Source organism: Puma concolor, chromosome D1 (assembly GCF_028749965.1).
Source record: "Puma concolor isolate L17-30 chromosome D1, mPumCon1.1.hap2, whole genome shotgun sequence".
In the NCBI taxonomy this organism is placed as follows: Eukaryota; Metazoa; Chordata; class Mammalia; order Carnivora; family Felidae; genus Puma; species Puma concolor.
Window position 1 is genome coordinate 9,888,857 of NC_141676.1, and position 24,508 is coordinate 9,913,364.

Sequence of the window (24,508 nt, forward strand, 5' to 3'; positions counted from 1 at the left end):
AAAAAAAAAAAAAAAATCCACTCCTGGTTTTCGCGCACACCCGCCCGGCTTCCCGGGCCCGCCGCGGTGTCGAGTCCCGAGCTGACGCCCTCGAGCCGCCACCAAGCGGAAAACCCGGAGTGGGTTTCCACGCCTTTTGGAACGGAGTCAAAGGGCACCTCGGAGGAGGCGGCCGGCTACCCCGCCCTGCCGGATTCGAAGCCGCTGCCTTCGGGGGCGCGCCGGCCGGGCTGGTCGCGCCAGGGCGGCGGGTTCCGCAAGCTCGCAGGACCCACCCGAGGGCTCCGCGCCCTCCCCGCGGGGGCCGCGGGCGGGGCGCGCGGGGCGGCCTTGGTGCCCTCGGGGCGGCTCCGGGCGGCGGCGGGCGCGGGCTGCAGTGCGGCGGCGCGGCCGGCAGCGGGCAGCAGCGGGCACAGGCGGCAGCGGTGGCGGTGGCAGCGGCGCTCGGCAGCGGGCGGGCGGCGCCGGCGGTGCCCGGGGCGCGCTCACACACGCGCTCACACACACACATACACACGGCCTCGTACACACTCACACACGCTCCGGCGCGCACACGCGGCGCGCAGGCCGGAGGGAGGAGGCTCGGCTCGGCGGCGGCGGCGGCGGCGGCAGCGTGCTCGGCGGGCGGGCGGGAGGGCTGGCGGGCGGCCCCCGCTCCCCGGCTCGGTGCAGCCCGCGAGGCCCCCGCCCTCGGACCCGCCCCCGGGGGTCGCCCGGCCCCATGCCCTGCAGCGGCGGCGGAGCAGCGCGCGGCCGCGGGAGGCTCTGAGGAGCCCGGAGGGAGCCGGCGACGAGGGGACCATGTACCGGGACCCGGAGGCGGCCAGCCCAGGTAAGCGCGGCCCCGCGCGGGCTGGGGCGCCCCGCACCGGCAGGCAGGACGGCGGCAGCGCCGGGCGCCGTCTCGGAGCCCCGGCCCGGGAGCCGCACAGACTCCCTCCCCCCCACCCCCCTCCACGGGGTCATCCCAGCCCCGGGGGCGCGGGCTTGAGCTGCAGCGGCTCGGACCCCGGCCCCCGCAGTCCGGGCGCTGCCAGGCTTGATGCCCGGCGCCGGCTTCGCAGTGTCCCCACAAGGACCTCCCCCCCCCCCCTCACCCCCCAGCAGCCCAAGGACAACGTGTGTGGCGGAGCGAGGAGCCACTGCCCCCGCGGGAACCGGGCAGTACCCTCAAGAGGCACCCCGGGGTCCCCAGCACCAGTGCCCCCCGGGTGCCGGGGCTGGGGGACCCTGGGAGGAGGATCCCAGGCAGCTTTGGGCCAAGGTTGTGGGCACCGAGGAGCAGACTGACATCGGCGGTGCCAACTGTGAATTGAGAGGGTGCCAGGGGGCAAGTGGGAATCTGGTGCAGCAGCAGGGGAGGGGGGCTTCGGAGAGGGAGGGTGGGGAACCGCAGGAGCGTGGAGGAAGGAGATAGGAGTACCTGAAGGGAAAGAGAGCAGAGATTGGTGAGATTGGGGGTGCCAGGGGAATGTGCTCCAGGGCTTGGGGGGGTGGTAAGCAAAGAACCCCAAACTCACTCCGGTCCTGTCGGGGGAGGGAGGGAGAGAGGCCGGCTCCTTTGCCTTTCTCCCGAGGGAGCCCGGGGAGTGGCCCGGGAGCCCACGTCTGCTTGGCATCCTCAAAGCCAAGCCGAGGAATCTTTCCTCCTTCCTGGGGAAATTGCTCTGCCGTTTCCTCCTTGGCTCCTGACGCCTCCTCACACGGTGCCCACCTGTAGGCAGGTCCCCTGCAGCTCCTGCCCAGGCTGTCTCAGCGCCCACCTGGGGTGCCCCACCCCAGACCCAGCACCCCACCAGTCTGCCAGCTCTGGCAGCGGGAGGCGGTGGCGGCCGGGGGGGGGGGGGGGTGTCTCTGCTTCTGGGTTTCTCTGTGATGCTAAAAGCCAAACACCCGAGCCGAGGACTTGCTCCCAAATGAGGAGCCTCCAGGCTTACTGTGCTGACCTCCCAGAGTTGGGGGTCCTGGGGGAAGGGACAGCTCTAAGGCCCTTCGCAGAAGGGGCCCAGAGCCCCAAGGCTTTTGAAGGCAGCCCGGTGGACACTAGCTTTGTCCACTCTTGTCCCAGCCCCACATTTGTTCTCCCTCTAGGGGCAGCCTCAGCCTGTCCCTGCCTCCTGAGGACTCGGGCTCTCACCACCATCAGATCACTGCAGCCCAGTGAGTCCTCTGAGCAGGACCTACTGGGTGCCAGGCATTGCACTCACTCAGCACTTGGGTGTAAGGGTGAGAGAGACTCAGTCTCCCTCTCTGGAACCTCATGCCCATCTATGAGTGTCCTCGAGGTGATGGCTGAAGGGACATGGCCTTTGGAGACCCTTCCCTTCATCTGTCGGAACCCAGGTCACCGACCCTGGCATCTTCCCCCAAGAGGCTGCCAGCTTCCAGCGCTTGGACCAAGGGCAGAGGCATTCTCTTGCCTGGATCACCCTCGAAGGAACCAGTAGCTTAGTTCAGAGGCCAGCTCTAGGGTATGAGAATGGAAGGGGGGGGGGTACAGTGAGGACACTCCCTACCCCCTCACTCTGCCATGCTGGCGGCCTCCCCTTTCCTGGGAGGAACCCAATGGCCTGGGTCTGTGCCCTCATCCCCTCTCCCTCCTCCCTCTTTCCACCCACGCCTGGGCACCATGACATCACCACTCCCCAAGTACCTCTATCCCCTCCATGGAGGCCAACTTGACGTGCTTGGCATCTTCTGGGCGAAGGGCCTGGAACCCAGCGCTGCCCCTGGCACGCTGGCAGCCCCCAGGCCTCTCCCTCTTCCCCCTCCTCAAACAGGCCTCCCCCCGGGGGTGGAGACCTGTGGTGCCCAGATGCAGGTTCAGGACCCTCCAGTGCCAGGGGCGGGGATAGCACTGACTGGGAAACAGGCTGGGTTGAGGTTCACATCTCTCTGGTGTGGCTGCTGGTCTGATGGGGCCAGAAATGGGCTGGAGAGGGCAGAGTCTGCCTATGATCCTGGTCCCCTGGGGCTCTCTGAGGGGCCCGAGTCATCAGTCTAGCCTTTGTACCCCCTGGCATCCCTGCCCACCTCCTAGAATCCCTACACCTCCTGCCAGACTACATCTCCCCTCTACCCCCAGCTTCCCTCAGGCCCCTCCAGACTCTGCTCCCCCAGGGAGGGCTCTGGGTCCCCCATTTCTGTCCCCCACCTCCCCTTTGGCTGGCACCTGGTGGGAGTGAGATATGCAAATTAATTCCTGTGTGACTCAGGCCCCTCCTTCTGGTGCCCCAGGGGCCAGTACCTTGTCTGTCCGATCCTCTCTTCCCACTCCCAGGAACACCTGTGGCCCAACCTTTTTACCATTTTCAGTCTCCTATGTTCTCCCACTTCCCAGGCTGGTTCCAGAGTGTCCCCGATGTACCCCCTCCCTTAGCCAGCTCACTCTGGTCTCCACAGGATTCACCCTGCCACTGAGACCCTTCCCGGGAGTTTCCTACCTACTTGGGCCCAGGGCCCCAGGCACTTCTGGGATCTGTCTCTGCAGAAGCAAGGGACTGTGGGAAAAAGCCAGAGCTCAGTGAAGAACGAAGACCAGCCCCCTTCCCACACATCCCATGGGCTTCTGCTCCAAACTCTGTCCACCCTCCCCCAGCCGAGCCTGCAACCTCCTCTCTGTCCCCTCTCTGTGCCCTCCCCAAGGCATGCGGCCCTCTCCCTGCCCTCAACCATCATCCTGTGTTCATCCCGAAGCTGGCCTGGTCTGGCCTCCCTGTGTCCCTTGGACCCAGGCCCCAGGCCGGGCAGGGCCTCAGCAGGCCTGCAGGGGTCAGCCTTGCAGTGGGCAGGCCAGGCGGCTTCAGGGAGGGAGGAAGGGAGGGAGAGGTGACCTTGCAGTGAGTGAGCGCACAAGGCCAGAGAGGGAAAGTCTGGGCCAGTGCAGCAGGGCTGGGAGAGAAGTCCGATCCTGAGGCTGCCTGCCCTTCGAGCTTGTCCCTGGGGGGGTAGCAGTACTCCAAGTCTTGTCTGGCCCACCTGTTAGTAGGCCCTGGCCTCCACAGCAACTCTGCCACAAAGGTCATTCTTAGGGAGTGTAGGGGACACAATGCATGGGGCAGTGGGCCTTGGCATGGTGGGTATCCTCTCTCAAGGCAGAAGGATCTGTGAGATTGTCCAGGCCAACCCTCCACCCACTGGGCACAAGTTAAGGGCAGAGGCCATTGGGTGATTCATGGGGCAGGAGTTAGGGTTATAGCTGAAAGGGCCACCAGGATTAGGGACCAGGGTTGGGGTGTGGGAAAGTCCGATGAGGCCTGACTCTGACCATTTTGCTGTCAAACTCTAGCCCCACCCCTATCTACCCCTCCACCCCTCCACACCACACCTCCCCCCGCCCACCACCGGCCCCATCTGCACAGGCCCAGACCGCCCTGGCTTGTGTGTCAAGCTTGGGCCCCAGGCTAGCACTAAAGAGCAAATGATCTCCCAAGAGGCCATGGCCGGGAGTGGGGGCCTGGGGCTGGGCAGATCTGAAACCCTGGGTGGGTGGGATGGCTTCTGTGGGCCTAGTGCCCCCAAACTGTGTGTTGCTATGGAGACAGGACCCTCCTGGGCCTTGGGTCATGCTGTCTGCTGACCCTGTGGGAATAGCTTGACCAATGGGGCTGGGTACTCAAGAACTGGGGGCTGGTGGGGAGGGAGATAGCTGCAAAGCCCCTCCCGGTTGGGGAAGAGAGGCTACAGCAGGCTGGATTGGGGTGGGAACACGCAGGCCAGCAGGTGACAGGTGAGGGACAGCTGGAAGGCAGGGGAACAGGTGGGTGTCAGGCCCTAGGAACCTGGGCCCTGCCCCTTGCCAACCCCGAGCTTGGGCCCAAGGCGCACTGAAGGCAATATAGAGGACCAGGGAAGGGCTGTCCCCCTCCGCACCCCCTCCAGCCCAGCCCAGCAGGAGGCCTTGAGGGAAAGGCAGGGGAGGAGTGGGCGGTTCCTTCCCTGTGGCACCCCTCCTTTTCTCCCACCCCCACTGCCCGCCCACTCTCTATTCTCTGAGGGACTTTGAATCCTTATTGAATCTGATGGACCGTTTTCAATAACTGCTTCCCCCAGGGGAGTGAGCAGGGAGAGGAGCAGTGAGGGGGGGCCTCGTGGGGGGGCAGGAGGCCCAGTCCTGAGCCAGGGACTCTTGGCTGGAAGGGAGTCTTTGGGACAGTCTCCTCAGAGGCACCAGTGCATCCCAGGTGGGTGTGGGCAGCTCTGCTCCGTGGGCAGCACCCAGCAGGTGGCACATGAGGCCGGTGAGGTCAGCTCTCTCTGTCGTGGCGGTCACTGGTCTGGCCAGGTGCCGGAGCCAGCCCGTGCCAGGTCCGGCCCGGGTGCCCGCCTGCCTTGCAAGGGAACCCCAGCCGGTGGTGCCAGTTCCACGGACACGGAGGTGCCTGACCGTCCAGGCAGTAGGGGGGGCAGCCTTGCTGGGCCCCCGTCCAACTCATGTCTAGAGGGCATGGCTTTGGTCTCACCCAGCAGCATTCCCCAAGGGTTGGAACGGAGTTGGCAGACAGCTTGGGACCTGTGGAAGGGGCTGGATGGTGCCCAGAGCGTGCGCCTGGAATCCTGGACCCCGTTGGTTTGGGAGGTGGGCTAGCGGTCATTGGGCCTGCTCTGGGGGGCTCTGTAACAGCTCCCACCCGGAGGGCCCCCTAGGCAGGGGTGCGTCCCCTGTGGGGCTGGGCGGGGCGCTTGGATCAGGAGCCGGGATGTTTGGGGAATTGATGTATTCTTGTCATTGAACGTGTGGGGCCACAGCGCGGGTGGAAAGCGAGGGCGGGGCCGGCGGGGGAAAGCACTGTGCCGTGTGTACCTACGTGCGGGTGCCGGTGCCAGCTGGACTGGGTAATAGCTGCGCTCGCTCGTCTGAGTGCCGGGCGGGCTGTAAACAGCAGCTAATGAGTGTATTTGTAGTTAGGTGCCTTGAGGTGCACGGGGAGTTGTGACGGAGAGCGCTGGGGAGGGCGCCTCCCTTGGCCCTATATATACCCGGGCAGGCAGGGCCTGTGCCCTCCAGGGGCCCCGCCTGCCCCCTGCCACACCCTTCCACCTGCTGGCTCTGAGGCTTCCAACTCCTGGGAGCAGGGAGGGCCTCACCTGGCTGTGCGACGTGCATCGGTGTGGGGTGTTGGAGCTTTGGTGGGTACAGATACGATCATTTTCACGACGGCATGCGGGTCTGGCCAAGGGCACGTGCGCGCACGCGCACCTGTGTGTACTACATCCAATTCCCTGCATGTGTACGCGCCCCTCCTTCCGAGCCCTGAGAGGAGGCTGCCCCCACCCCCATCTTGGTAGTGGTCCTGGCTCCTTTGATGCCCTTCTTGGAAGCTGGCGGCTCTTGGGCAGGCTTGGGGGGACAGGGGGTGACCTGTTGTATCCATCAGAGGAAACAGGAGGGAGCCCCCCTGGGGCTCAGTTGCTACTTGCATCAGAGAAAGGGGAGACCTTGGGTCTTACAGAGAGCCTGGCCAACTCTCTGGTTCCAGAACCCTCAGGAGCCCCAGGAATGAGAGAGCAGGTGTGCCACCGGGCGGGGGCGGGGGCGGGGGGGTCAGCCCTAGTAGGTAGGGGTCTCACAGTGCTGGTTGATGAAGTGTGAAGCCTGCCCCCAGCCAGGGTGGGGTGGTGTGGGGTATGGGAGACCACAAGGGGTGCCTGCGTGAGGCCCCGCATGGGGGGGAGCAGAGAAGAGAGCTCTGTGGCTAATGTGTCCAATTAAATTACTTCAAACCCTGCCGCGGCAGCTGCTCCCGGCGGGGCCCTGGGTACAAATTGGATCCGTCTCATTACCACGGGTGGTGTCAGCGGGGCCAGAGAGCGGTGGCCAGCTCAGCCAGCACTCGGCAGGCCTTCTCCCCCTCGCTCAGCCTGGGCCCCCGACAGTCCCCTTGAGCCTTTGCTCAATCCAGTACCCCCTTGGGTTTCCCAGGTCGTGCACACCTCCTCGCCATCCTGACCCCCGTCCCTGGCAGCCCAAGGGCCCCTCTGAGCCTCACTTTCTTTCTCCAGGTATGGGGTTTCATGCTTTATAGGGGGTCCAGCGTAAGGAAGCCCCTCTCAGGTCACCCAGCACGTCCTGCGCCCTCCCTTGATAATAACAATAGCATGATAATAACAGCAGGAGCGCCTAGTATTTGCTAGGCACTCTGTGCACGTGCAGCAGGGGGTGGCTTGCTTAAGCGAGGTCTCTGGGGTCAAACAGCTATCTCTGAATCCTGGCAGAGACACTTGCTGCGCTGTCCCTGGAGCCCGTTACTCCACTATTCTGGCTTCAGTTTCTTTCTCTGTTAAATGGGTATGATGATGATTCTTATTTCCCAGAGGGTTGGAGGGTGAGGCTAGGTAAGGCGGGAAACATCTTTCGCAGAGAGCTCAGCACATAGTAAACACTCAGCCAATGACAGCTGTTATCTTGTCATTATCCTGCACCAAGTGATTGATGTCTGGGATGGGGGTTCCGGAAGCTCCAGGGAGGACATGCCTGCTTCAGCCCTGGTGGAGGAGGAGTCGGGGGGCGGGGGTTCCACTGAAGCAGTGTCAGTCAGCTACCTTCAGAACAGCAAAGATGTGTTGAGTGATCACTACGGGCCAGGTGCCGTTCTAAGAACATGACCTGTGTTAGCTCTTCTATCCACAGATGACTCTGGAAAGGGGGAGCTTGCAGTGAGAAGTTGGCTTGGGGTTCCAGCAAACACCAGCAGACCCAAAGAGCATGAGCTTTAGTCCGGGGCCTTGGGTTTTGAAGAAAGGCTAAGAGCTTGCCACGTGAGCAGTAGGGGTGAGGCGTTCGGTGTGGCAGGGGACAGCACATGCAGTGGCCCGGAAGTGGGGTCTCGTTCAGTTGAAGCAGCACTGAGTGCTTGGACGTGGCCAGAAGGGAAGCTGTTAGGGGACACTAGCCGGAGTTGAGGCTTGGGAAAGGTAGGTTGGGCCAGATTGTGAAGGTCCTGGCATTCTGAAATAGGAAAACTGGATTTTTTTTTTTTTTTTTTTTTTTAATTAGGGCAATGGAGAGCCATGGATGACTTTCAAGCAGATCTCTATTAAAGAACTTTTAACTCTGCAGCAGTGTGGAGGGTAGGAGGCCTGGAGCCAGGCAGGTGTATGGAGCCAGAGTGGCAGGTTAACATATCTGTTCCCACCTTTGCCCGGCCCCTCCTGGGTCTCTTCCCTGCACGGGGCTGAGTCTGAGGCACCACGCCAGGAGGTCTGCAGCATTCAGCTGGCCTGGGGCCCTACCCTTGGAAAGCTTGTGGCAGGTAATGGGCCGTCAAGGGGACACCAGGTGACAACAGGTGCAGATGGGCACTGCCAGGGGACTTCCCTAGGGATCTGGGGCATCAGAAAAAGCTTTCCAGAGAGGGACGTAGAGCCAAGGTGGGCCAGTCCAGGGCCCAGGGGACACGGCAAATGCTCCTGGGGGTTGGATGTGAACCGTACCCCACACCACAGGCCTCTGGGCCAGGCCCTGGGAGAGCCGCACAGCTCACGCTGCCAGGCCTGAGCTCCAGAGCCCCACCAGAGACAACCTATCTCCACGGCAACTAGGCAGGTACCTCCCTCTCCGTGCCCACGGCCCCTGGCACAGGGGCCCATTCACAGCAGGACTTGGGTACGCCTTCCCACTTCCCTGGGGCCTCGTCCCAGGGCAAACACCCTCATAGCCGGCGCTGAGTCGCACACGCGTGTTGGTATTTGGGTCCATGTGCACACGAGATGTGTAACGTGCCCCCTACAGCAGGAAGCAGGGAGGCGGGGATGGTCTACACTGCCTACCCACCTTAGCTGGGGACTTGTTCCCTGGGGGTGAGGGTCAGGTGGGCACCGAAGAGCATGATGCCAGGATGATCCCTCAGGGGCCACGGCGAGGAAGGCAGCCCAGAGGAGTGGTTGGGCAGGGCTGCAGGTCGGGGAAGGTGGCGAGACAGAATCTCCCAGCAGGGCCTGGCGGGTCCACAGACCCCCTCGTTCTCCACGTTCAGCCTTGCATTTCTTCTTCACAGCAGTCCTGCGAGGGAGACAGCATTGCCACTGGTGTCCAGATGAGGACGCTGAGGCCCAGAGAGGACCCACCGGGGACCTGAAGTGTCCCACAAGGTCACTCAGTAGAGCAGGGGTGTCAGCTTCACTCCAAAGGCTGGGTCTTGACCACCAGGCTGCACTGCCCGGTGCCCCCCTAATCCCACTAGGATCCAAGCCAGCCCGTCCCTCGGCCCATCACTTGGAAGGGAGTGCTGGGAACTGGTGTTGGGACACAGAGGGGTCCCCAGTGCCTCCTTCAGTGCTTGTGGCATCCCCTAAAGCCTTTGTTCTCAGGTCCCTGAAGTGGGGCGCAGCTCCCTTCCCACCCTGTCTCCTCTCCCTCTCGGCAGGCTCAGTGGAAGGTTCCTCTCAGTCAAGGGGAGGCTCTGAGGAGAAAGGGAGGAACCCCTCACTCGCTGCTTGGCACCTGCCAGCCCTGGAGGAGCCTGATGAATCGGCTGTGTGTGGCCCCCCCCCCCCGGCCCCATTCCTCCCTCTCCAGCCCCCGCCTGGTTGGGGAGGTGCGAAGGAAGCGATTTCACAGCCTGTCAGCTGAGGCCTAAAAATACCCAGAACTCCGAGATGCTTGGGCAGGGGGAGGAGAGAGCAGGGACCAGGCTGGGGTGCTGGGGGGGGTGCAACAATGCTAACTTGGCCAGAGCAGCCCTCACGGCTCGAGAGCCCTAGTCAGACGTGATGGGCAGGGATGCCCTACATCCCCCACCTGACCCCATTTCTGGGTCTTGAGAGCTCCGGCCCTCAGACCCAAGGGAGGGCTTAGTCTCAGACAGGAACCGTGGCACCCAGGCCCTTCAGAGCCTCTGGTCGATGGCTCTTTCTCCCTCTCCACCCCTGAGTTGGCTGGCATCTTTAGGCCGTGGGAGCCAGGCTGGGCCTGTGCCTGCTTCCTTCCTGGAGAAGGTGCCTGCTTCTGTTAGGGGAGAGGCGTGAGGAGGGCAGCGTGGATGGGGGTGCTGGCAGGCGTGCAGTGTGATGTGCGAGCCACCCAGGCACTGGAGGGGGGCAGAGGAGAAGGGGTGTGGCGGCCCGCGTCACTGCCACGTGGCTGTGTGCGAAAGCCTGGCACAGGCCCCCCCCCTCCCCCACCGCCACGAGGCAGCCAGTGCCCGGAAAGGGGGGCACGTGTGTGTGCATGCGTGGGGGCCCGCTGGAGCTGGCCTGATCTAGGTCCCAAAAAGCTCATGGACACGTATGACCGGGCGGATGTAGCGAGTCCAGACAGAAACTGGGCGAAAGCCCAGGCGCAGGTGGAGAAGCATCAGCAAACACGTGTTGCATCCGGCAGACACATGAGGGTGTGTGTGCTTCCCGTGTGGAAACATGATGGCATGTATGCCCGGGCACAGGAACATGGGAAGGCCTCTCTGGGGCCCTAGGCAAGAGCTGGGAGGCTCATCAGGGAAATAATGGGGTTCATGGGGTGCCTGTGTGGCTCGATAGAGCACGCAGCTCTTGATCTTGGGGTCGTGAGTTCAAGCCCCACGTTGGGGGGTTGGAGGTTATGGATAATGCATACGTTAATTAATTAAAAGAAATTGTAAGTAATGGGGTTCAGATCCCAGTTCTGCCATGTACTGGTTGGCTGTGTGACCTCGGGCAAGTCACTTAACCTTTCAGTGCTTCATTTCTCCGTCTGTAGAGTGGAGGTGATAAGAGCACCTACTTCAGAGGGCTGTTGGGAGGATATGATGAGTTGATGTATATAAACTGGCTGGAACTGTGCCTGTCACCGAGTCAGCACCATGCACATACTAGCTCTTCTTATCGGGTTCTCCCCTTCAGTGACACAGGTGGGAGCGCCAAGTCCAGAGAGGGCAAGTGACCTGCCCAAAGTCACACAGTAAGTGAGTGGCAGAGCCAGAGTTAGAACCCAGACTCCAGTGCCTTAGGACGGGGCTTGCTCAAATTTAACTTCATGAGACCGCCCCCGCTTTGGACCGCAAGAAGTCCCTACAACACAGGACTGTAACCACATTGGCATCTAGGGCCTAGATTCTGCCAGGGCTGGGCTGGATCATGGGTACTTGGGGATCTGAGCATCTTCAGATAATGCCAGGGTGGATGGGTCCTCAGGGCAGTGGTTAGACGCCTGATTTAGAAACATGCCTCTGATTAGCCTGTGGACTTGGCCAATTACTCAGCCTTCCCGAGTCTCAGTTTCTTCCCTATAATGGAATAACAGTAATACATACTTTATGGGGTTATTGTGGGAAGAAAATGAGATCCTGCATGCAATGCTTTAAGTGACTGGAACATTGTGCCTAATAAATGCTCGGTAATGTTAGCTGCAATTATAACCCATGCAGAATGCTCCCACCCAGTGCTCCATAGATGGTGACTTCCTGGGACGCCTGGCTGGCTCCGTCAGTTAAGTGGCTGACTCTTGATTTCGGCCCAGGTCATAATCTCATGGTTTAAGCCCGGTTCGGGCTTCATGCCGACAGCACAGAGCCTGCTTGGGATTCTCTCTTTCCCTCTCTGCCCCCGCCCCTCTTGTGTTCGCTTGCTCACTCGCTCACTGTCTCTCAAAATAAATAAACTCCTAAAAAATGATGGAAAATTGCTTCTCTCTCAGCCTCTGACTACCCTTACTCCCTTCCATACTTCACAGGGCTTAGACTGCTCAGGGGCAGTTTGCAAGCAGCCGAGACCCGTCTCTGCCTCCTGTTACTGGTTTTCCCCAGAAAGGAACAGGACCCACCACTGGGACTTAGCTCCTGAGCCCTCTACATCTGGCCTCATCACCCACTTGGTATATGAACTTGGATAAGCACCATTTCCTCTCGGGTCCTGGCTTTTTCCTTCTGTAAATTAGAAAGGCTGGACCCCATAGTCCCAGATCCTCCTGGTCATGTTGCTGTGTGACCCAGGAGAGTCCCTGGCTCAGCTCACTGGAGGGGGTGGCAGGTTGACAGGAAGAGAGGTCGGCTGGCTTCCCTGAGTGAGCGGAGCATCTGGGGCCTGAGCCGACTGGTGGCCTGCCATCATGCCAGCCCGCACCTGTGGCTGCGTAGGAGGGCATGTGGGCCCGACTGGCTGGGCACTGACATTGGGGAGGCTCAAGGACGATGACTAGAGAGAGCCCTTCTTGGGGCCCTGGGAGCTGCCACTCCAGCCGTCCTCCCCCGCTCTCCTCCCTGTCTCCCCCGGGCTTTCCTTCAGCAATTCCTCCTTCCTCCCTGTCCTTCCTCTCTCCTTCTCCTTCCTGGAGTCTCCCAGTATCTCCTTCTCTCTTTCCTCCTCCAATTTAGTAATGTTGACCATTTTCCAGGGTGCCTCCTTCCTTCCTCTCCCTCTGCAGAGGGGAGATCTCTCCCCCCTCCTCTGTCTCTCAGTTTCCTGAGATTCCTCCTTTTTCCTTCCTACAACATGGAAGAAATGTCCCTGTTTCTCTCGATCTTCCTGGCTGCCCCTGCTGCTCCTGAGCCTAGGTCTCTCTCTTACTCTGCAGGGGCATGTCTAGGCCCCTTCATTTCTTGTCCCCTGGCTCTCTCCCACTTCACAGTCCCTCCTTCCCCAGTGTCCCCACTTCTGCCTCCATTCTTCCAGTTCCTTGGTGCTCCGTACTCCTCCGCCATCTCCCCTGCCCTCCAAAGTTTCCCAGCCTCCTTCAGATGATGGGGCTGATGGGGCTGAGCCAGGCAGTTTCTGTGGCTGGTGCTGCTATTCAGTACCTCAATAACCCCCCACCCCTGTGAGTTCAGAAAGGGGGTCAGCCCAGGGCCCAGGGACTGGCAGCCTTGCCTCCTAATTAGTAGGAAGTAATTGCCTGGAGAAAAAAATTTCATTTAGAATGAGACTCTGAGATTCCAATGTAAAGCAGAGCCAACTGATGGCCCCTGGGGACCAGGAGGAGAGAAGCAGCCGAGGTCAGGGTCTCGGGAAGCCCCTGGATCCCTTCCCTGGCTTGCCCCCAGGACCCCAGCCTTGCAGAAATAGGGAGAGAGCCCTGGGCTGGGAGTACCACCATTGTCATCTGAGTTTGGTTCCACTACTCCTTGTGTGACTGAGGGCAAGTCACTTATTTCTTTGTGCCTTAGTTTTCTGTCCTGTAAAATCAGAAAAATGCCTTGGTATCGTGAGGGTTGATTTGGACAATGGCTATGAAAGCACTTCGCGGGCTGTAAAGTGCTGTGGGAGTGTGAGGTGTTACTGTGTTCCTCCAGTCTGCCCTCATAGGAGATGTGAGGATGTGGAGGGGTGGAGCAGTGAGGCTTCCAGAACATGGAAGGATGGCGAGGTGGATCCTGCGGAGCTGAAAGATTAAGGGCAGACAATGGGGTTTTCTATGGCAGTCTCAACACAGGCCAGCTGCACCACCCTGAATGGTCACCTCACCTCTCTGGACCCCACTTTCCTCATCTGTAGAATGCTGATCATCATGCTTCCTCCCGGGGAGGGGTTGTAGTTTTAAAGGAGATGAAGTCTGCAGAGCTCTTAGCAGTTCTTGGCCTATAGTAAGTTCTCAATAAATTATATTATCTGTATCTACTGTAATTGAAGACTGTTATCTTTACTCCCTACCTGGACCCAGAGAAGCTGTGATTTGGGGTATTGTCTTAAGGTGGTTTTCTTTGTTTTGCTGTTTGTTTTTGGAAAGAGGGGGAATTTCTACACCCAGTGGGGCTAAAATAAAGCAGTCCCTAGAAACACCAAGCAGATCTGCTTATCAAAGAGGCCCAACCTGTGGCATAGGGAACAGGAGTGGGGTGAAGCTGTGGCCTTCTTCCCTGACTCCCACTTTCTCCTAGAGAAGGGCTTTAGGCAAGTTTCTCATCTGGGTGGGTGTGAGGTAGGGAGCCTTTGCCCTCAGGGAGGCCTATTACAACCCTTTGTGTTCCTTTTGGTAGGTTTGGCTCTACTGCAGGGAGGAAAAGTGTTTGTTTAAACTGATCTACCCCACCCTTCTGGGAAGAGGGAGCAGGAAGTTTAGCGTGGTCCGGGTTGACCACTGGGTTGAGTCTTTGCTATGAACCAGGCAGTATGGTGCCCCAAGGCCGCCTAAACGCGGTCGGACTGTCTGGAACGTGCAGGTTATTAGGCAGCGCTGCAAGCACAGAGCGCCATATTTTCCCGGAATGGCTGAGGGGACGGCGACGGGGACTGTCTGCCACTCCTTCACCCGCCCAGTGCCACCGCGGGGGACATTCTGTTTCTGCTCTAAGCGCAGTACCCGCACCAGCCGCCAGGAGGCAGTTCGGCGGGCCCCCACTTGAGGGAATGGGATATGGCATTTACCTTACCGGGGAGGCTTTTTTTTTTTTTTTTTTTTTTTTTTTTTGGTCATGAGTCGGACTGCTAACAGGGTCCTCAGTATCTGAGGACCTCACTGGGGAAAGGGAGCTCTTGAAGTCGCCTGGTCGCTTCCGTGGCTTCAGCTCATGGCTGATCGGGGAGCGATTGGCAGAGGAAAGTGGAATCACTATGCTGCAGTCTTGGAAACAGCTCCGGTTCTTTGGATCCTGCTCGTTAGGGGCAATGCAAAGGGCAGCCTGGAGGAGGGAGCTGTCAAAGGACAGAAACGGGTTTCAGCACCAAGGACAGGAGTGCTGCGACCCGCCCCTGCTTCAGCACCGTGGACAGATCCCAGGGCGGCGCGCTCAGTGGCTCCTTCCTAATATTTGTGGTGCAAATGATAGCCCAGAATATGGCAGAATGGCACCTCCCAGAGGGAATCTCAGTCACCCTATGTTCTAACGAGGAGACTTAGGACCAGAGAGTTGAGTTAGTTGCCTAAGGCCACACACCCACAGCAACACAGTGGGTGGCAGAACTGGATTCAGAGCCCCAGTGGTCTCTCTCCAACCATTTCTCCCCACCTGGATTTCCACTAGATCTCTCCCTCCTTCCTAAACATCCCCGGGAGCAGCTTCACATTCGGTTCTATCCTTAAGAACCCTTGAGCTGGCAACTATTAAGTGTGCCCTTTCCCCCACCAAAACCCCAATCAAGAATCTGAATCCCAGGATGGAAGATTCCTAGCCCCTGAGGTTTTTCATGGCTCCCAGCATCAGGTGGAAGGGTGTCGGGGCAGGACAGGTGCCCTGGCCTGTAAGGAAGGCTGAGACTTGGGGAGCTGGAGTTGAGTCATCAGCAAGAGGAACTTTTAAGTGCTCTGAGATCCTCAAATAAAATAGAGCGCACCATTCCAACCTCAGCTTCTTTGCAGCCGTGTATTATTAATAACAATAAGATGCTGACTTAGGCCAAGGCACAACAATGCATTATTCATAGGAGTAACTAGTGGTCAGGGCCTGCACTTAATCATCACACGTCCCTGATCCTGCCCCTGTTCCACACTCCTGGTGGAGAAGCCCTCCACCTGAGCTCCTCCTTTGTTGGGCTCTTGCTACACTGACGATGAACATGATCATTTTCACGGCTGCCCAGGTGGCTCTTCGGCTTTGGGATCAGGGTGGGTGGGGAGGGTGACTGATTCTAGGCTAACTCAGAGCTGGCACCTGGTCATGTTCATCCTGAATGGCTTTGACCCTGATGACTTCCAGACTCAGCAGCTCTCTGGAGTCTGCAGATGGTCTTTCTCCCCCTCCCCATCTTTTGAGGCTGAAGACTGAAGCCAGATACACCAGGCTTCCGTAAGCCAGGAATTGTGGGAGGTGGGGGTGACTGAGGGGAGGGGTCACCAGGCAGAGGATACCCCATCACCACTAAATATGGCAAGAGATGTGACCCCCTAGGTAAACTCTGGAGCACTTTGTAAACTCTTCTGCACTGAAGAAATGGGAGACATTATTACCAAAGCCATGTTCTCTGCTGGAAGAGAGAACCAAGGTAGAGAAGGCATAGAGAATGCATGGATGAGGCCTTTGTAGCTCACCAGGCCCTGCTCCCTTGATGAGGAGTCAAAGTGCTTGTGGATCCTGACATGTCCCCGTCCAATTTCTTGCTGGAATGGCTCCTGGCCCATCCGGACAATCCTTCATTCGCTGTTTACTCACTTGGCATCTCCTCTGAATTCTAAACCGTCTGCATCCAGCCGGCCTCTGCGGCCCCTGCCAGCGCTCTCTCCCTAGCTCACTCACGCATTATCTGTTTTTATTACAGTCAAGGTTGAGGAGGCTTGCTCGTGCTAAGCCCCTATTTTCAGCTACTTGTAACTTTCCAAAACAATTCCCCTTGGGCCTCCTCTTGCACCAGCCTTGCTCTGGCCCCAGGTGAAGCCTGAGGGGTTATGGGCGTCTCCTTGGATTTCTGAAGGACACTCAGGGAGACTGTCCGGAGGGCATGGGGGTAGGGTGGAGGACCAGCTTTCCTGGGAAATGAATGCCAGACTCTCTTTCTCCTCCTTTTTCTTTCTTCCTTCTACCTACCCATCTTGTTTTCTTTTTCCCAAGGTGGGTAGCCTGGAGGGGGAGCTTTAGAGTAGAGAGAGGGCAGAAAATTTAGCATGACAGGCAGCCCGGAGCCTGGCAGTTTAAGGTTCAGAATTTTGCTCACTGGTTTTCTGTTGCTTTCTGCCCAACTCTGCCTTCTTCTGACTTTGTGTGTGTGTGTGTGTGTGTGTGTGTGTGTGTGTGTGTGTGTGTGTCTGTGTGTCTGTCTGTGTGTCTGTGTGTTGGGTCGGGAGGAGGAAAGGAAGGTGGGAAAGGTACTGAAAATGTCCCCCCTTCCCGTGCCCAAATGTCCCTAGGGATGGCAGGCTCTGCACTTGTAAATGCCCCCCCCCCACCTTCCCCCATCTCTATCTGCTCAGTAGGCACGTGGAAGGGTGCTTCCTTTGAAAACCTGTGACTCCAGTTTTCACTGCTTTCCACCTCTAACGTCATCACGCAACCACCAAAGGATAGGAGGGAGGCGCCGGGGCATGATGTGTCGGAAGTAGTGCAGAATCAGGTGGGAGGAGGCAGGATTAGGATAGGAAGGCGCTGGCAGATGTAGCCCCAACCACCCCCAACAACATCACTCGGCTTTATCTCGGGAATAGTGGTTGTGCCCTAGGCAGTATCAGAGACCCGGCCGGGCGCGTCCTGGGCTGCCCCACCCTTCTCTGTTTCCTGCCCATCTGTGTCTAACCCCAGGAGCCCACCCCCCAGACTGTTTGGGGACGTTTAGGGGGACTGAACCTCTCTCTAATGAGGGTGCTTTACTAAGGCTGCGGGCTGGGCCAATGGAGGGCAAAAGGGTCCCCAGAAGGGTGTGTGTGAAGTGAGTCTCTGAAGCACCAGGAGGAGTAACTCAGGCAGGGCTCTCTTTGGTAAAACTCTGGGGGGAAATTCCTCTCCCTGACTGCTTTTTTATTTTGTGTTCACTCAATTTCTTTCTTCTCTTGGCTCTGTCCTCAGAATGACTAGGTTCAAGGCTCAGCTCCCCTCGGGTGGAACAAGAGAGAGAACGAGCTGTAGGGTTTGAGGTTTACAGACTCTAGGTGCATCCCTGGCTTTACCTCTCTGCTGCTCTGTGCCCTTGGGCAAGTATTTAACCCTTCTGAGCCTCAGTTTCTCTCTTTGTGAGGCGAGCATGAGAGTATTTACCTCCAGAGGGGTGCTAAAGACTGTAAACATGATTCAGTGTGGAGCACACATCGGTGCTGTGATGAAAGGTATTTGGTCAGGAGAGCAAGGGCCTGGGATCTGGGGATCCCCAAAGAGGGAAGCAGTCTAGGTTGGGAGGGTGTGGGGACAATGCCGGAAGGCCTGGATATGGAGAGTGTGCGTGTCACCAGCCGAGAATGCAAGAGCAAGCAAAGTGTGGGGGAAAGAGTCTGTGTGCACAGATTTCAGCATGTCCAGCAGCTTCCCTGTGTCATATCCTGGGCTGAGGGCTGTGGGAGACCCCAAGCGATGGGGAGACACGATCTTACCCCATTGGCTCCAACCCCCAAGGAAAGAGCATTGGACAGAAGATCAGTTAATTCAAGCTTGGAAAATGACGAGACTGCTATGAATCCCTGGCCATAAGGAAGGGCTTCCCGGAAGAGGCTGGCTTACCTGGGGCCTTGAATAACTTCATGCATCTGTTTGTCACTTACTTACCCAGCCTCTCCCAGGTACCAAACCTCGGGCTACAGAGATGAGTGGTGGGGGGGGGGGGGGGGGTCTCAGCCCTCCAGGTGTTCCCAGTTGGGGGTGGGGGTGGGGTGGAGACCAAGTGCTAATTATTAACCCACAATGATGAATTGTCATAGTTACAGGGGAGGCAGAAAGGCATGTGGGAGGGAACGAAGACCATCTTGGTCCAGGGATATTAATGGTAGAAGATGGAAGGAAGGTATTCTAGGCAGAGCAAAGAGCTCGTGCCACAAAGCCTCAAGAGTGAAAGAAGTTAGCCTTCTGGAAGGAAGCAGAAAAGTTAGGTGTGGCTAGGTCACGCCGTAGCCCCTTGTGGGAGGCTGTCACACCCTTGCGCTCAGAGGGCAATCTCTGCAGCTGCGGTAAAGGGCAGGCTCACATTGCCTTAGTTCTCCATACCTGTTTCTTCCTCTGTGACATGGGGCCAACAATGGTACCAGGTTGTGGAGATGACGTGGGATGGCATGTGTAAGCTTCCCGTCTGCCACAAAAGGTGCATGCCCAGTTCACGTGAGCTGTTATTTTATGTCGACAGGACCCCAGCATGAGAAGGCAGGGGCTGTTCTCATCGCTTGAAGGTGAACCTCTGAGGTCCCAAAATGGGCTTTACCTGGGGTCACCAGCCAGGGGCAAAGGTGTGACTTGAATCCAGGTCATCTGCCTCCAGGTCTATTCCCTGTCCTGCTGCTCTGCCTCAGGACAGACGCGGGGGGGGGGGGGGGGGGGGGAATGGCTCGGTCAGTGAAGCCTCCGACTTCAGCTCAGGTCACGATCTCATGGTCCATGAACTGGAGCCCCGTGTCAGGCTCTGTGCTGACAGCTCGGAGCCTGGAGCCTGCTTCAGATTCTGTGTCTCTCCCTCTGTCTGCCCCTCCCCTGCTCACGCTCTGTCTCTCTCTCTCTCTCTCTCTCAAAAATAAACATTAAAAAAAAAATTTAAAAAAACAAAAGGACAGACAGAATTTGAGTAGACGAATAATGGGCAGGGGAGAGAATCGCAGGCCAGAGGAAGTGCGTGAACACCTAGGCCACATGATGGCAGAGTGGGCTGGACATCTGCTTGTGGCCAGGCCATCGGTGTGTGTGAGCGTGAGCACAGGTGTCCATGCAAGGGGTGAGTCTCACGGCTAGTGCATGTGTGTGTATTTGTGTGTACATGGGTATCCGTGCACAGGTGTGTATTTTTGCATGTGTGTGAGTGAGCACGGGTATCTGTGCAAAGGGTGAGCCTCTGTGGCTTCTGTGTGTGTGTGCACGCGCGCGCACCTGCATGCACATGTGTGGGGTGTGGGCTGCACGGCTATCTGTGTCAAGAGTGTCTCTGAGGCGTGTGCATGTGTGTGTACGAGCTGTGGGTGTCCATGTCTGTGACCTGTGTGTGTGTGTACCTCCTCCCCCTCTGGGTCCCCTCCTGTTCTCCCCACCCCCCGGGCAGCTGGTGAGCGTGCCCTCAGAAGTCCATTCCCTCTCCGGCAGCTCCCCAGGGCATCCCAGCAGCCAGCAGTCCTGTTTGATTCTGTTCATCCATAAATTATGGCTTACTGAGGAGATGAGAAGGAGTTGGGAGTGGGGGCAGAGCTCTGGCAAGAGACGGGCTCAGGTCTGCAGTTCATACCTGAAACCCAGCCTGGCTCCCGGCTGTTGCCCCCACCCCCACCCCCCACTGGCCTCCTCCCTCCCCCTTCCTGCCATAGGGATTCACTGATGCTCTTGGTCGTGGTCGAGGCCTGGGGCAGAGATTGGGGTGCCCAGAATTGAGTAAGACGTGACCCCTGGCCTCTGCTGTCCGTGGGGAAAAACTAGATGTGTATCTACTTCAGTATTTTATTCAACACTCGTTGAGCGCCAGCTCTGTGGCCCAGACGTCTCTAATATAGGGCCAACGTGGTAATGCTGTGATAATAGCTAGCATTTATTGCCTACTTATTTTGGGTCCGGTACTGTGCTAAGCACATCATATGTGCTAATTCCTTTAAACCTCACAATTGTCCTATGAGGCCCGTACTGTTATTAGCCCCCATTTACAGATGGGGAAACAAAGGCACGCAAAGTTTAGGTCACACATGGCGGAAGAATAAGAGCCAGGAGTTGAACCCAGAGAGTCTGGCTCCAGAGTGCTGGCCCTTAATCACTGCACCTGAAAAGAAGGGCGCAGGCGCAGGGTGATGGGAGCTCAGAGGCAGGAGAAATTAATTCCCACTGGGGATATTATGGAAGGCTTCCTGGAAGAGGTGCTTTTCATCTGGGTATAGAAAAAGCAGGAACTGTCAGGCAAAGGTGGCATGGAGGAAGAATGAAGGAGGTCCTGGTGTGTGTGTGTGTGTGTGTGTGTGTGTGTGTGTGTGTGTGTGTAAAAGAGAGAGGCTCAAACTCTGTCCTGCAGTCTCTCCCATCTCTTCCTTCCCATCTTGTGTGGGTGACGAGCGGGATACCATGCAAGCACTGAACATTTAACAATATTTACTGAGTACTTCCCATATGTCAGCCTGTCACAGAATATCCGGAATGAGCAGAGCAGATACAGCCCTTGCCTTTGTGGACCCTGTAGTCCGGGACAGAGTGGGTGCTTAATAAATGGTAGCCTCTGTAATTATTATTCTTAGAGGCCTGAGGTTCTTACTCACCCATTCTTTGAACAAGCATTTGCCAAGCACCTGCTCTAGGCCCGGCTCCCTCCTTGGTTCTGGGAAGACAGTAGCGAACAGAGAGCAAGCCCTACCCTCAAGGAGCTGACATTCTAAAGGGGAAGACCACACATGAGCGTCTCGTCCATGCTCAGAGGCGGGCTGCCTTCTCGAGCACACAGGCTTTACCCTGAGAGCTCCTTGGCTGGTGGCGTGGCCAGGAACACAGGCCCCATCCACAGGACCCCGCCGGATCATCTTTAGTTCTGAGCTCTAGTCAGCTGACGTGCCCGCCACAGGCCTGGGCAGAGAGGCAGCAACAAACCTGAGCTTACACCTCACTCCCAAGACACCTCGGGGATCGGACCCGGGAAGCCTGGCTCACCCTGCCGCCCGGGCCTCCTGATGTCATCTGTCTGCCCTTGTCTGTGTCTCAGCCCCGGGACCCAGGATGTCTCCTCTGTCCAAGGGTAGGTTGTGGAACCCGGCCCTGTCAAAGGCTGACGAGGGCTGCAATATTTTCTTTCCCCAAATGTTAATATGCTGACGCTAAGGGGACTTGAAACCATGTATGTCATCGGAGGAAGGGTTAGAAGGGCCAGAGCGGCTTTGCCTGGAGAAGACCAGAAGGGGACATGAGAGCTGTCGGCAAGGATTTGGAGGCCTGTCATGTGGCAGAGGGAGCCGGCTGGTTCCCAGCAGCTCTGGAGGGCAAGCTGGGGAGTGAGGGGGGCCTGGGAGGGGGAGTTCTGGGGAGACAGATTCTGCTCAGCACGAGACACAGCAACCCTCCCTAATGATGCCTGTTGGTGGAGGGCCTGCCTCCTTCCTGTCACCCACAGGGCTGCCCAGAGGGTTTGCACATTGCGGGGGGCCAGACTCCATGATGGCAGAGGCCCCTTCCAGCCCCCAACAGAGTGGCTCCATGCTGTGGGAATGGGTTCACTCCGGCTGGCAGGCAAGAACCCATGCCAGCACCCCTTGATGGCAATGTCACTTGCTGGCTGAGGACACCATGTCACTTTCGGTCACAGCATCAATGCAATTTGCAGTGACATGCATTTGTTCCACCTCGGCTCCGAGGGCTCTCTGGGGGAAACTGGGGGCCTGGGCGGGGGAGGGGTCAGACTCGTTGCCTGTAAGATGACAGCATCTACCCTGTGCTGTCGAGGATCCTAGGCTCCCCGATCTAGGGGGGTCAGCTTTTCCTTAGCAACCCATCTCTTTCTTCAAATGGAACGTTCTACAAAAACCCAAGATGTGAACCAGGGAGATGGTGCTGCCTTGTTGAAGAGGGCTTGAGAGACCATGGCCTCATCAGCTCAGCATCTGCCTCCGTAGCCCCAGAGAAATTCCTGGGAACCCTAAGAGTTCCAAGGGGCACCCAAAGCAAAGAGAGTAGCCTTTGAACTGGGCTGCCTGGGTTTGAATCCTGGGTCCCCGACCTGCTACCAGAATGACCTCGGACAAGGTTCTTGACCCTCTTGTGTCTCAGTTTCCCCATCTGCAAAATGGGGACAACCGTAATGTTTACTAAAGTTGTTTGAAGGGCTGAGCTGTTACCCCGCGGGGAGCACCTAGGACACCTGTGTCGTCATCAGAGGAAGGGGCAGCTCTTTCACAGATGAAGGCGTTGACATCCGAGAGGTTGATCGCCTTGCTCACGGCCACATCTGGTTAGTGGCCAGAACGGCCTCAGACTCGTTTTCCTAGACTCCAAGCCCAGTGCTCCTTCTGCATGCCCCCAGAATGCTAATTGTTTAAGATGGGCCCTCCCTGGGTCTCTGGGGACTGTTCCAAGTGTGTGCCCCCTGGCTTCTGGGATTGATAGGCTTTGTCCTCAGGTGCCCTCTTCCCACAGCAGGGGTTGAGAAACAGTTTTGAGACAGCCCTTTTTTGGCAGAGAGAGGAGGTGGGCGCCTTTGAGAATCGCCCCATGGCCAAGATGTATGGAGGGGGGGCGGGTTGCATGAAGAGCGTGTTAGAGCAGAGGAACCCAGCTGGAACGGGCTTCCTACCACAGCACCACAGCTGCCACAGCAAGAGCTTGCTAACACCCCCTCTGATCCTGCTCAAAAACCTTCCATGGCTCCCATGGCCTGCGAAACACAGCAGGCCCCTCAGCCTGACAGACAAGCCCCTTCCCCATCAGGCCCCACTGACCTAGTCCAGTTCCTCATACAACGTGCTTGACTCCTCTTTATCCCTTCTCCCCTTGACTCTTGCTGCCTCCTATGCCTGGAATATCCTACCTCACCTCACAGCCATCCGCCAGACCACACCGAATACCCCTTCTCGCAGAAGCCTCCCCGGATAGCTCCCTAGTCCAGCGGTGACTTCCTCATTTGTGCTCCCAGAGCCCTCTGTTTACACCGGCGAGAAAACAAACACCATCAACCTTAATAATAATACCTATCTGTTGAGTGCCAACACTAACCCCACGGGTGGGCACCATTTGATCTTTACTTGAAGACACTGAGTGCTTAAGACCCTTGTCCAAGGCCACTCAGCTATTAAGAGGCAGAAGCTTCACTCACACTTGGGTCTTTTCTTGGGTGCTTTGGAGTCTGGAGCCCCAGGCTGTCTGTTCTGCCACTCACTGGTTCTGGGGCACCTGACATGCTAAGAAATAATTAGCTGAATTCTTTTTTTTTTTTTTTAAGTTTATTTATTTTGAGAGGGGTGGGGAAGGGCAGAGAGAGAGAGAGAGAGAGAGAGAGAGAGGGAGAAACCCAAGCAGGCTCTGCACTGTCAGCACAGAGCCCGATTCAGGGCTGGAACTCATGATCTGTGAGATCATGACCTGAGCCAAAACCAAGAGTCTGATGCTCAACTGATTGAGCCACCCAGGCGCCCCGCCCCTCATGATAGATTCTTAATGGATAGTGGCTGAAGAACGCTCAGTCCAAGAATGGAATTTATTTTATTTAAAAGCGAGTTCAGGGGCACCTGGGTGGCTCAGTCAGTTGAGCGTCCGACTCCAGCTCAGGTCATGATCTCGCAGTTCGTGAGTTCGAGCCCCGCGTCGGGCTCTGTGCTGACAGCTCGGAGCCTGGAGCCTGCTTTGGGTCTCCCTGTCTCTGCCCCTTCCCAGACCCTTCCAGCAGGGCAGGGGAAGTTCCTGTGGAGCTGGGGAAAGCGCAGGCCCCTTTCCTGGGACTTTGGTGGCAAGACCTATGGTTACTATGGCTACCACTGTCCCCACTTGTCTGGCCCCCCTTCCCTCAGAAGCCTGGAGGTTAAAGATGGAGGCCTGCCATTTGGCCTGAGAACTTTGGCAGATGTGACCCCTCCAGTCCGGCAGAGCTGTGTTCCTCCACCCCGGGCTGGGAAGGGCAGGACCAGTTCCTTGGTGCCTGCTGGTTGTCCAGGTCAGAGCTCCTGGGTACTGTGTGCCCTGAGGTTGACAGTGAAGTGGGTGCAGGGACTTCCTGGGGGCCGAGCCTGTGGACCCCCCGGACAGGAGGAAGCTTAGTTGGCCTGGCAGGTGGACAGGTGGGGACCAGATCAAGGTGGCCTTTTCCCACAGCTGGGAGGCTCAGGAAGTTGAGAAGGGAGAGGCAGGGCCCAAGCAGGATTCTAGGGAGATCAAGTGCTAAACTGGCTGCCTAGAGCACTAGAGTGGTGGCAGGAGGGAGCCCTGAGGCCCCTGAGAGCCGGGGGAACCGCTGGGCCCTTCTCCACGAGGCCCCACAGCCAAGCAAGAGAGACTGGGAGCCCAGAAGTTAAAACCGCAGGAAGCAGGACCAGACAGATACCGTCAACTCTTAATTACCACCATCGCTGGCACCGAAAAGCCCACGCAGGCTCCTCTGTAAA

At 58.0% G+C, this 24,508-nt stretch overlaps 1 protein-coding gene and 1 long non-coding RNA gene across 7 annotated transcripts in view; one reads left to right on the forward strand and one right to left on the reverse strand.

Moving 5' to 3' along the window:
- Positions 1 to 635: 635 nt before the first annotated feature.
- SYT7 (synaptotagmin 7) overlaps positions 636 to 24,508 on the forward strand; it is a 62,597-nt gene continuing 38,724 nt past the window's right edge. Inside the window, exon 1 of one of the 6 annotated variants that reach the window (XM_086677223.1) lies at positions 636 to 832. In XM_086677223.1, coding sequence (XP_086533349.1) covers positions 802 to 832 — 31 coding nt within the window. In that variant the 5' untranslated portion in view covers positions 636 to 801. The remainder of the gene's footprint in view (positions 833 to 24,508) is intronic. The other 5 variants (XM_086677225.1, XM_086677227.1, XM_086677228.1 and 2 more) reach the window with 5 other exon arrangements.
- Positions 7,392 to 8,993, reverse strand: LOC147576427 (uncharacterized). Its single transcript, XR_015240786.1, has 2 exons — positions 8,774 to 8,993; positions 7,392 to 7,962 (listed from the first exon to the last, which is right to left on the reverse strand). It is a non-coding gene; the product is annotated as an uncharacterized LOC147576427 (long non-coding RNA).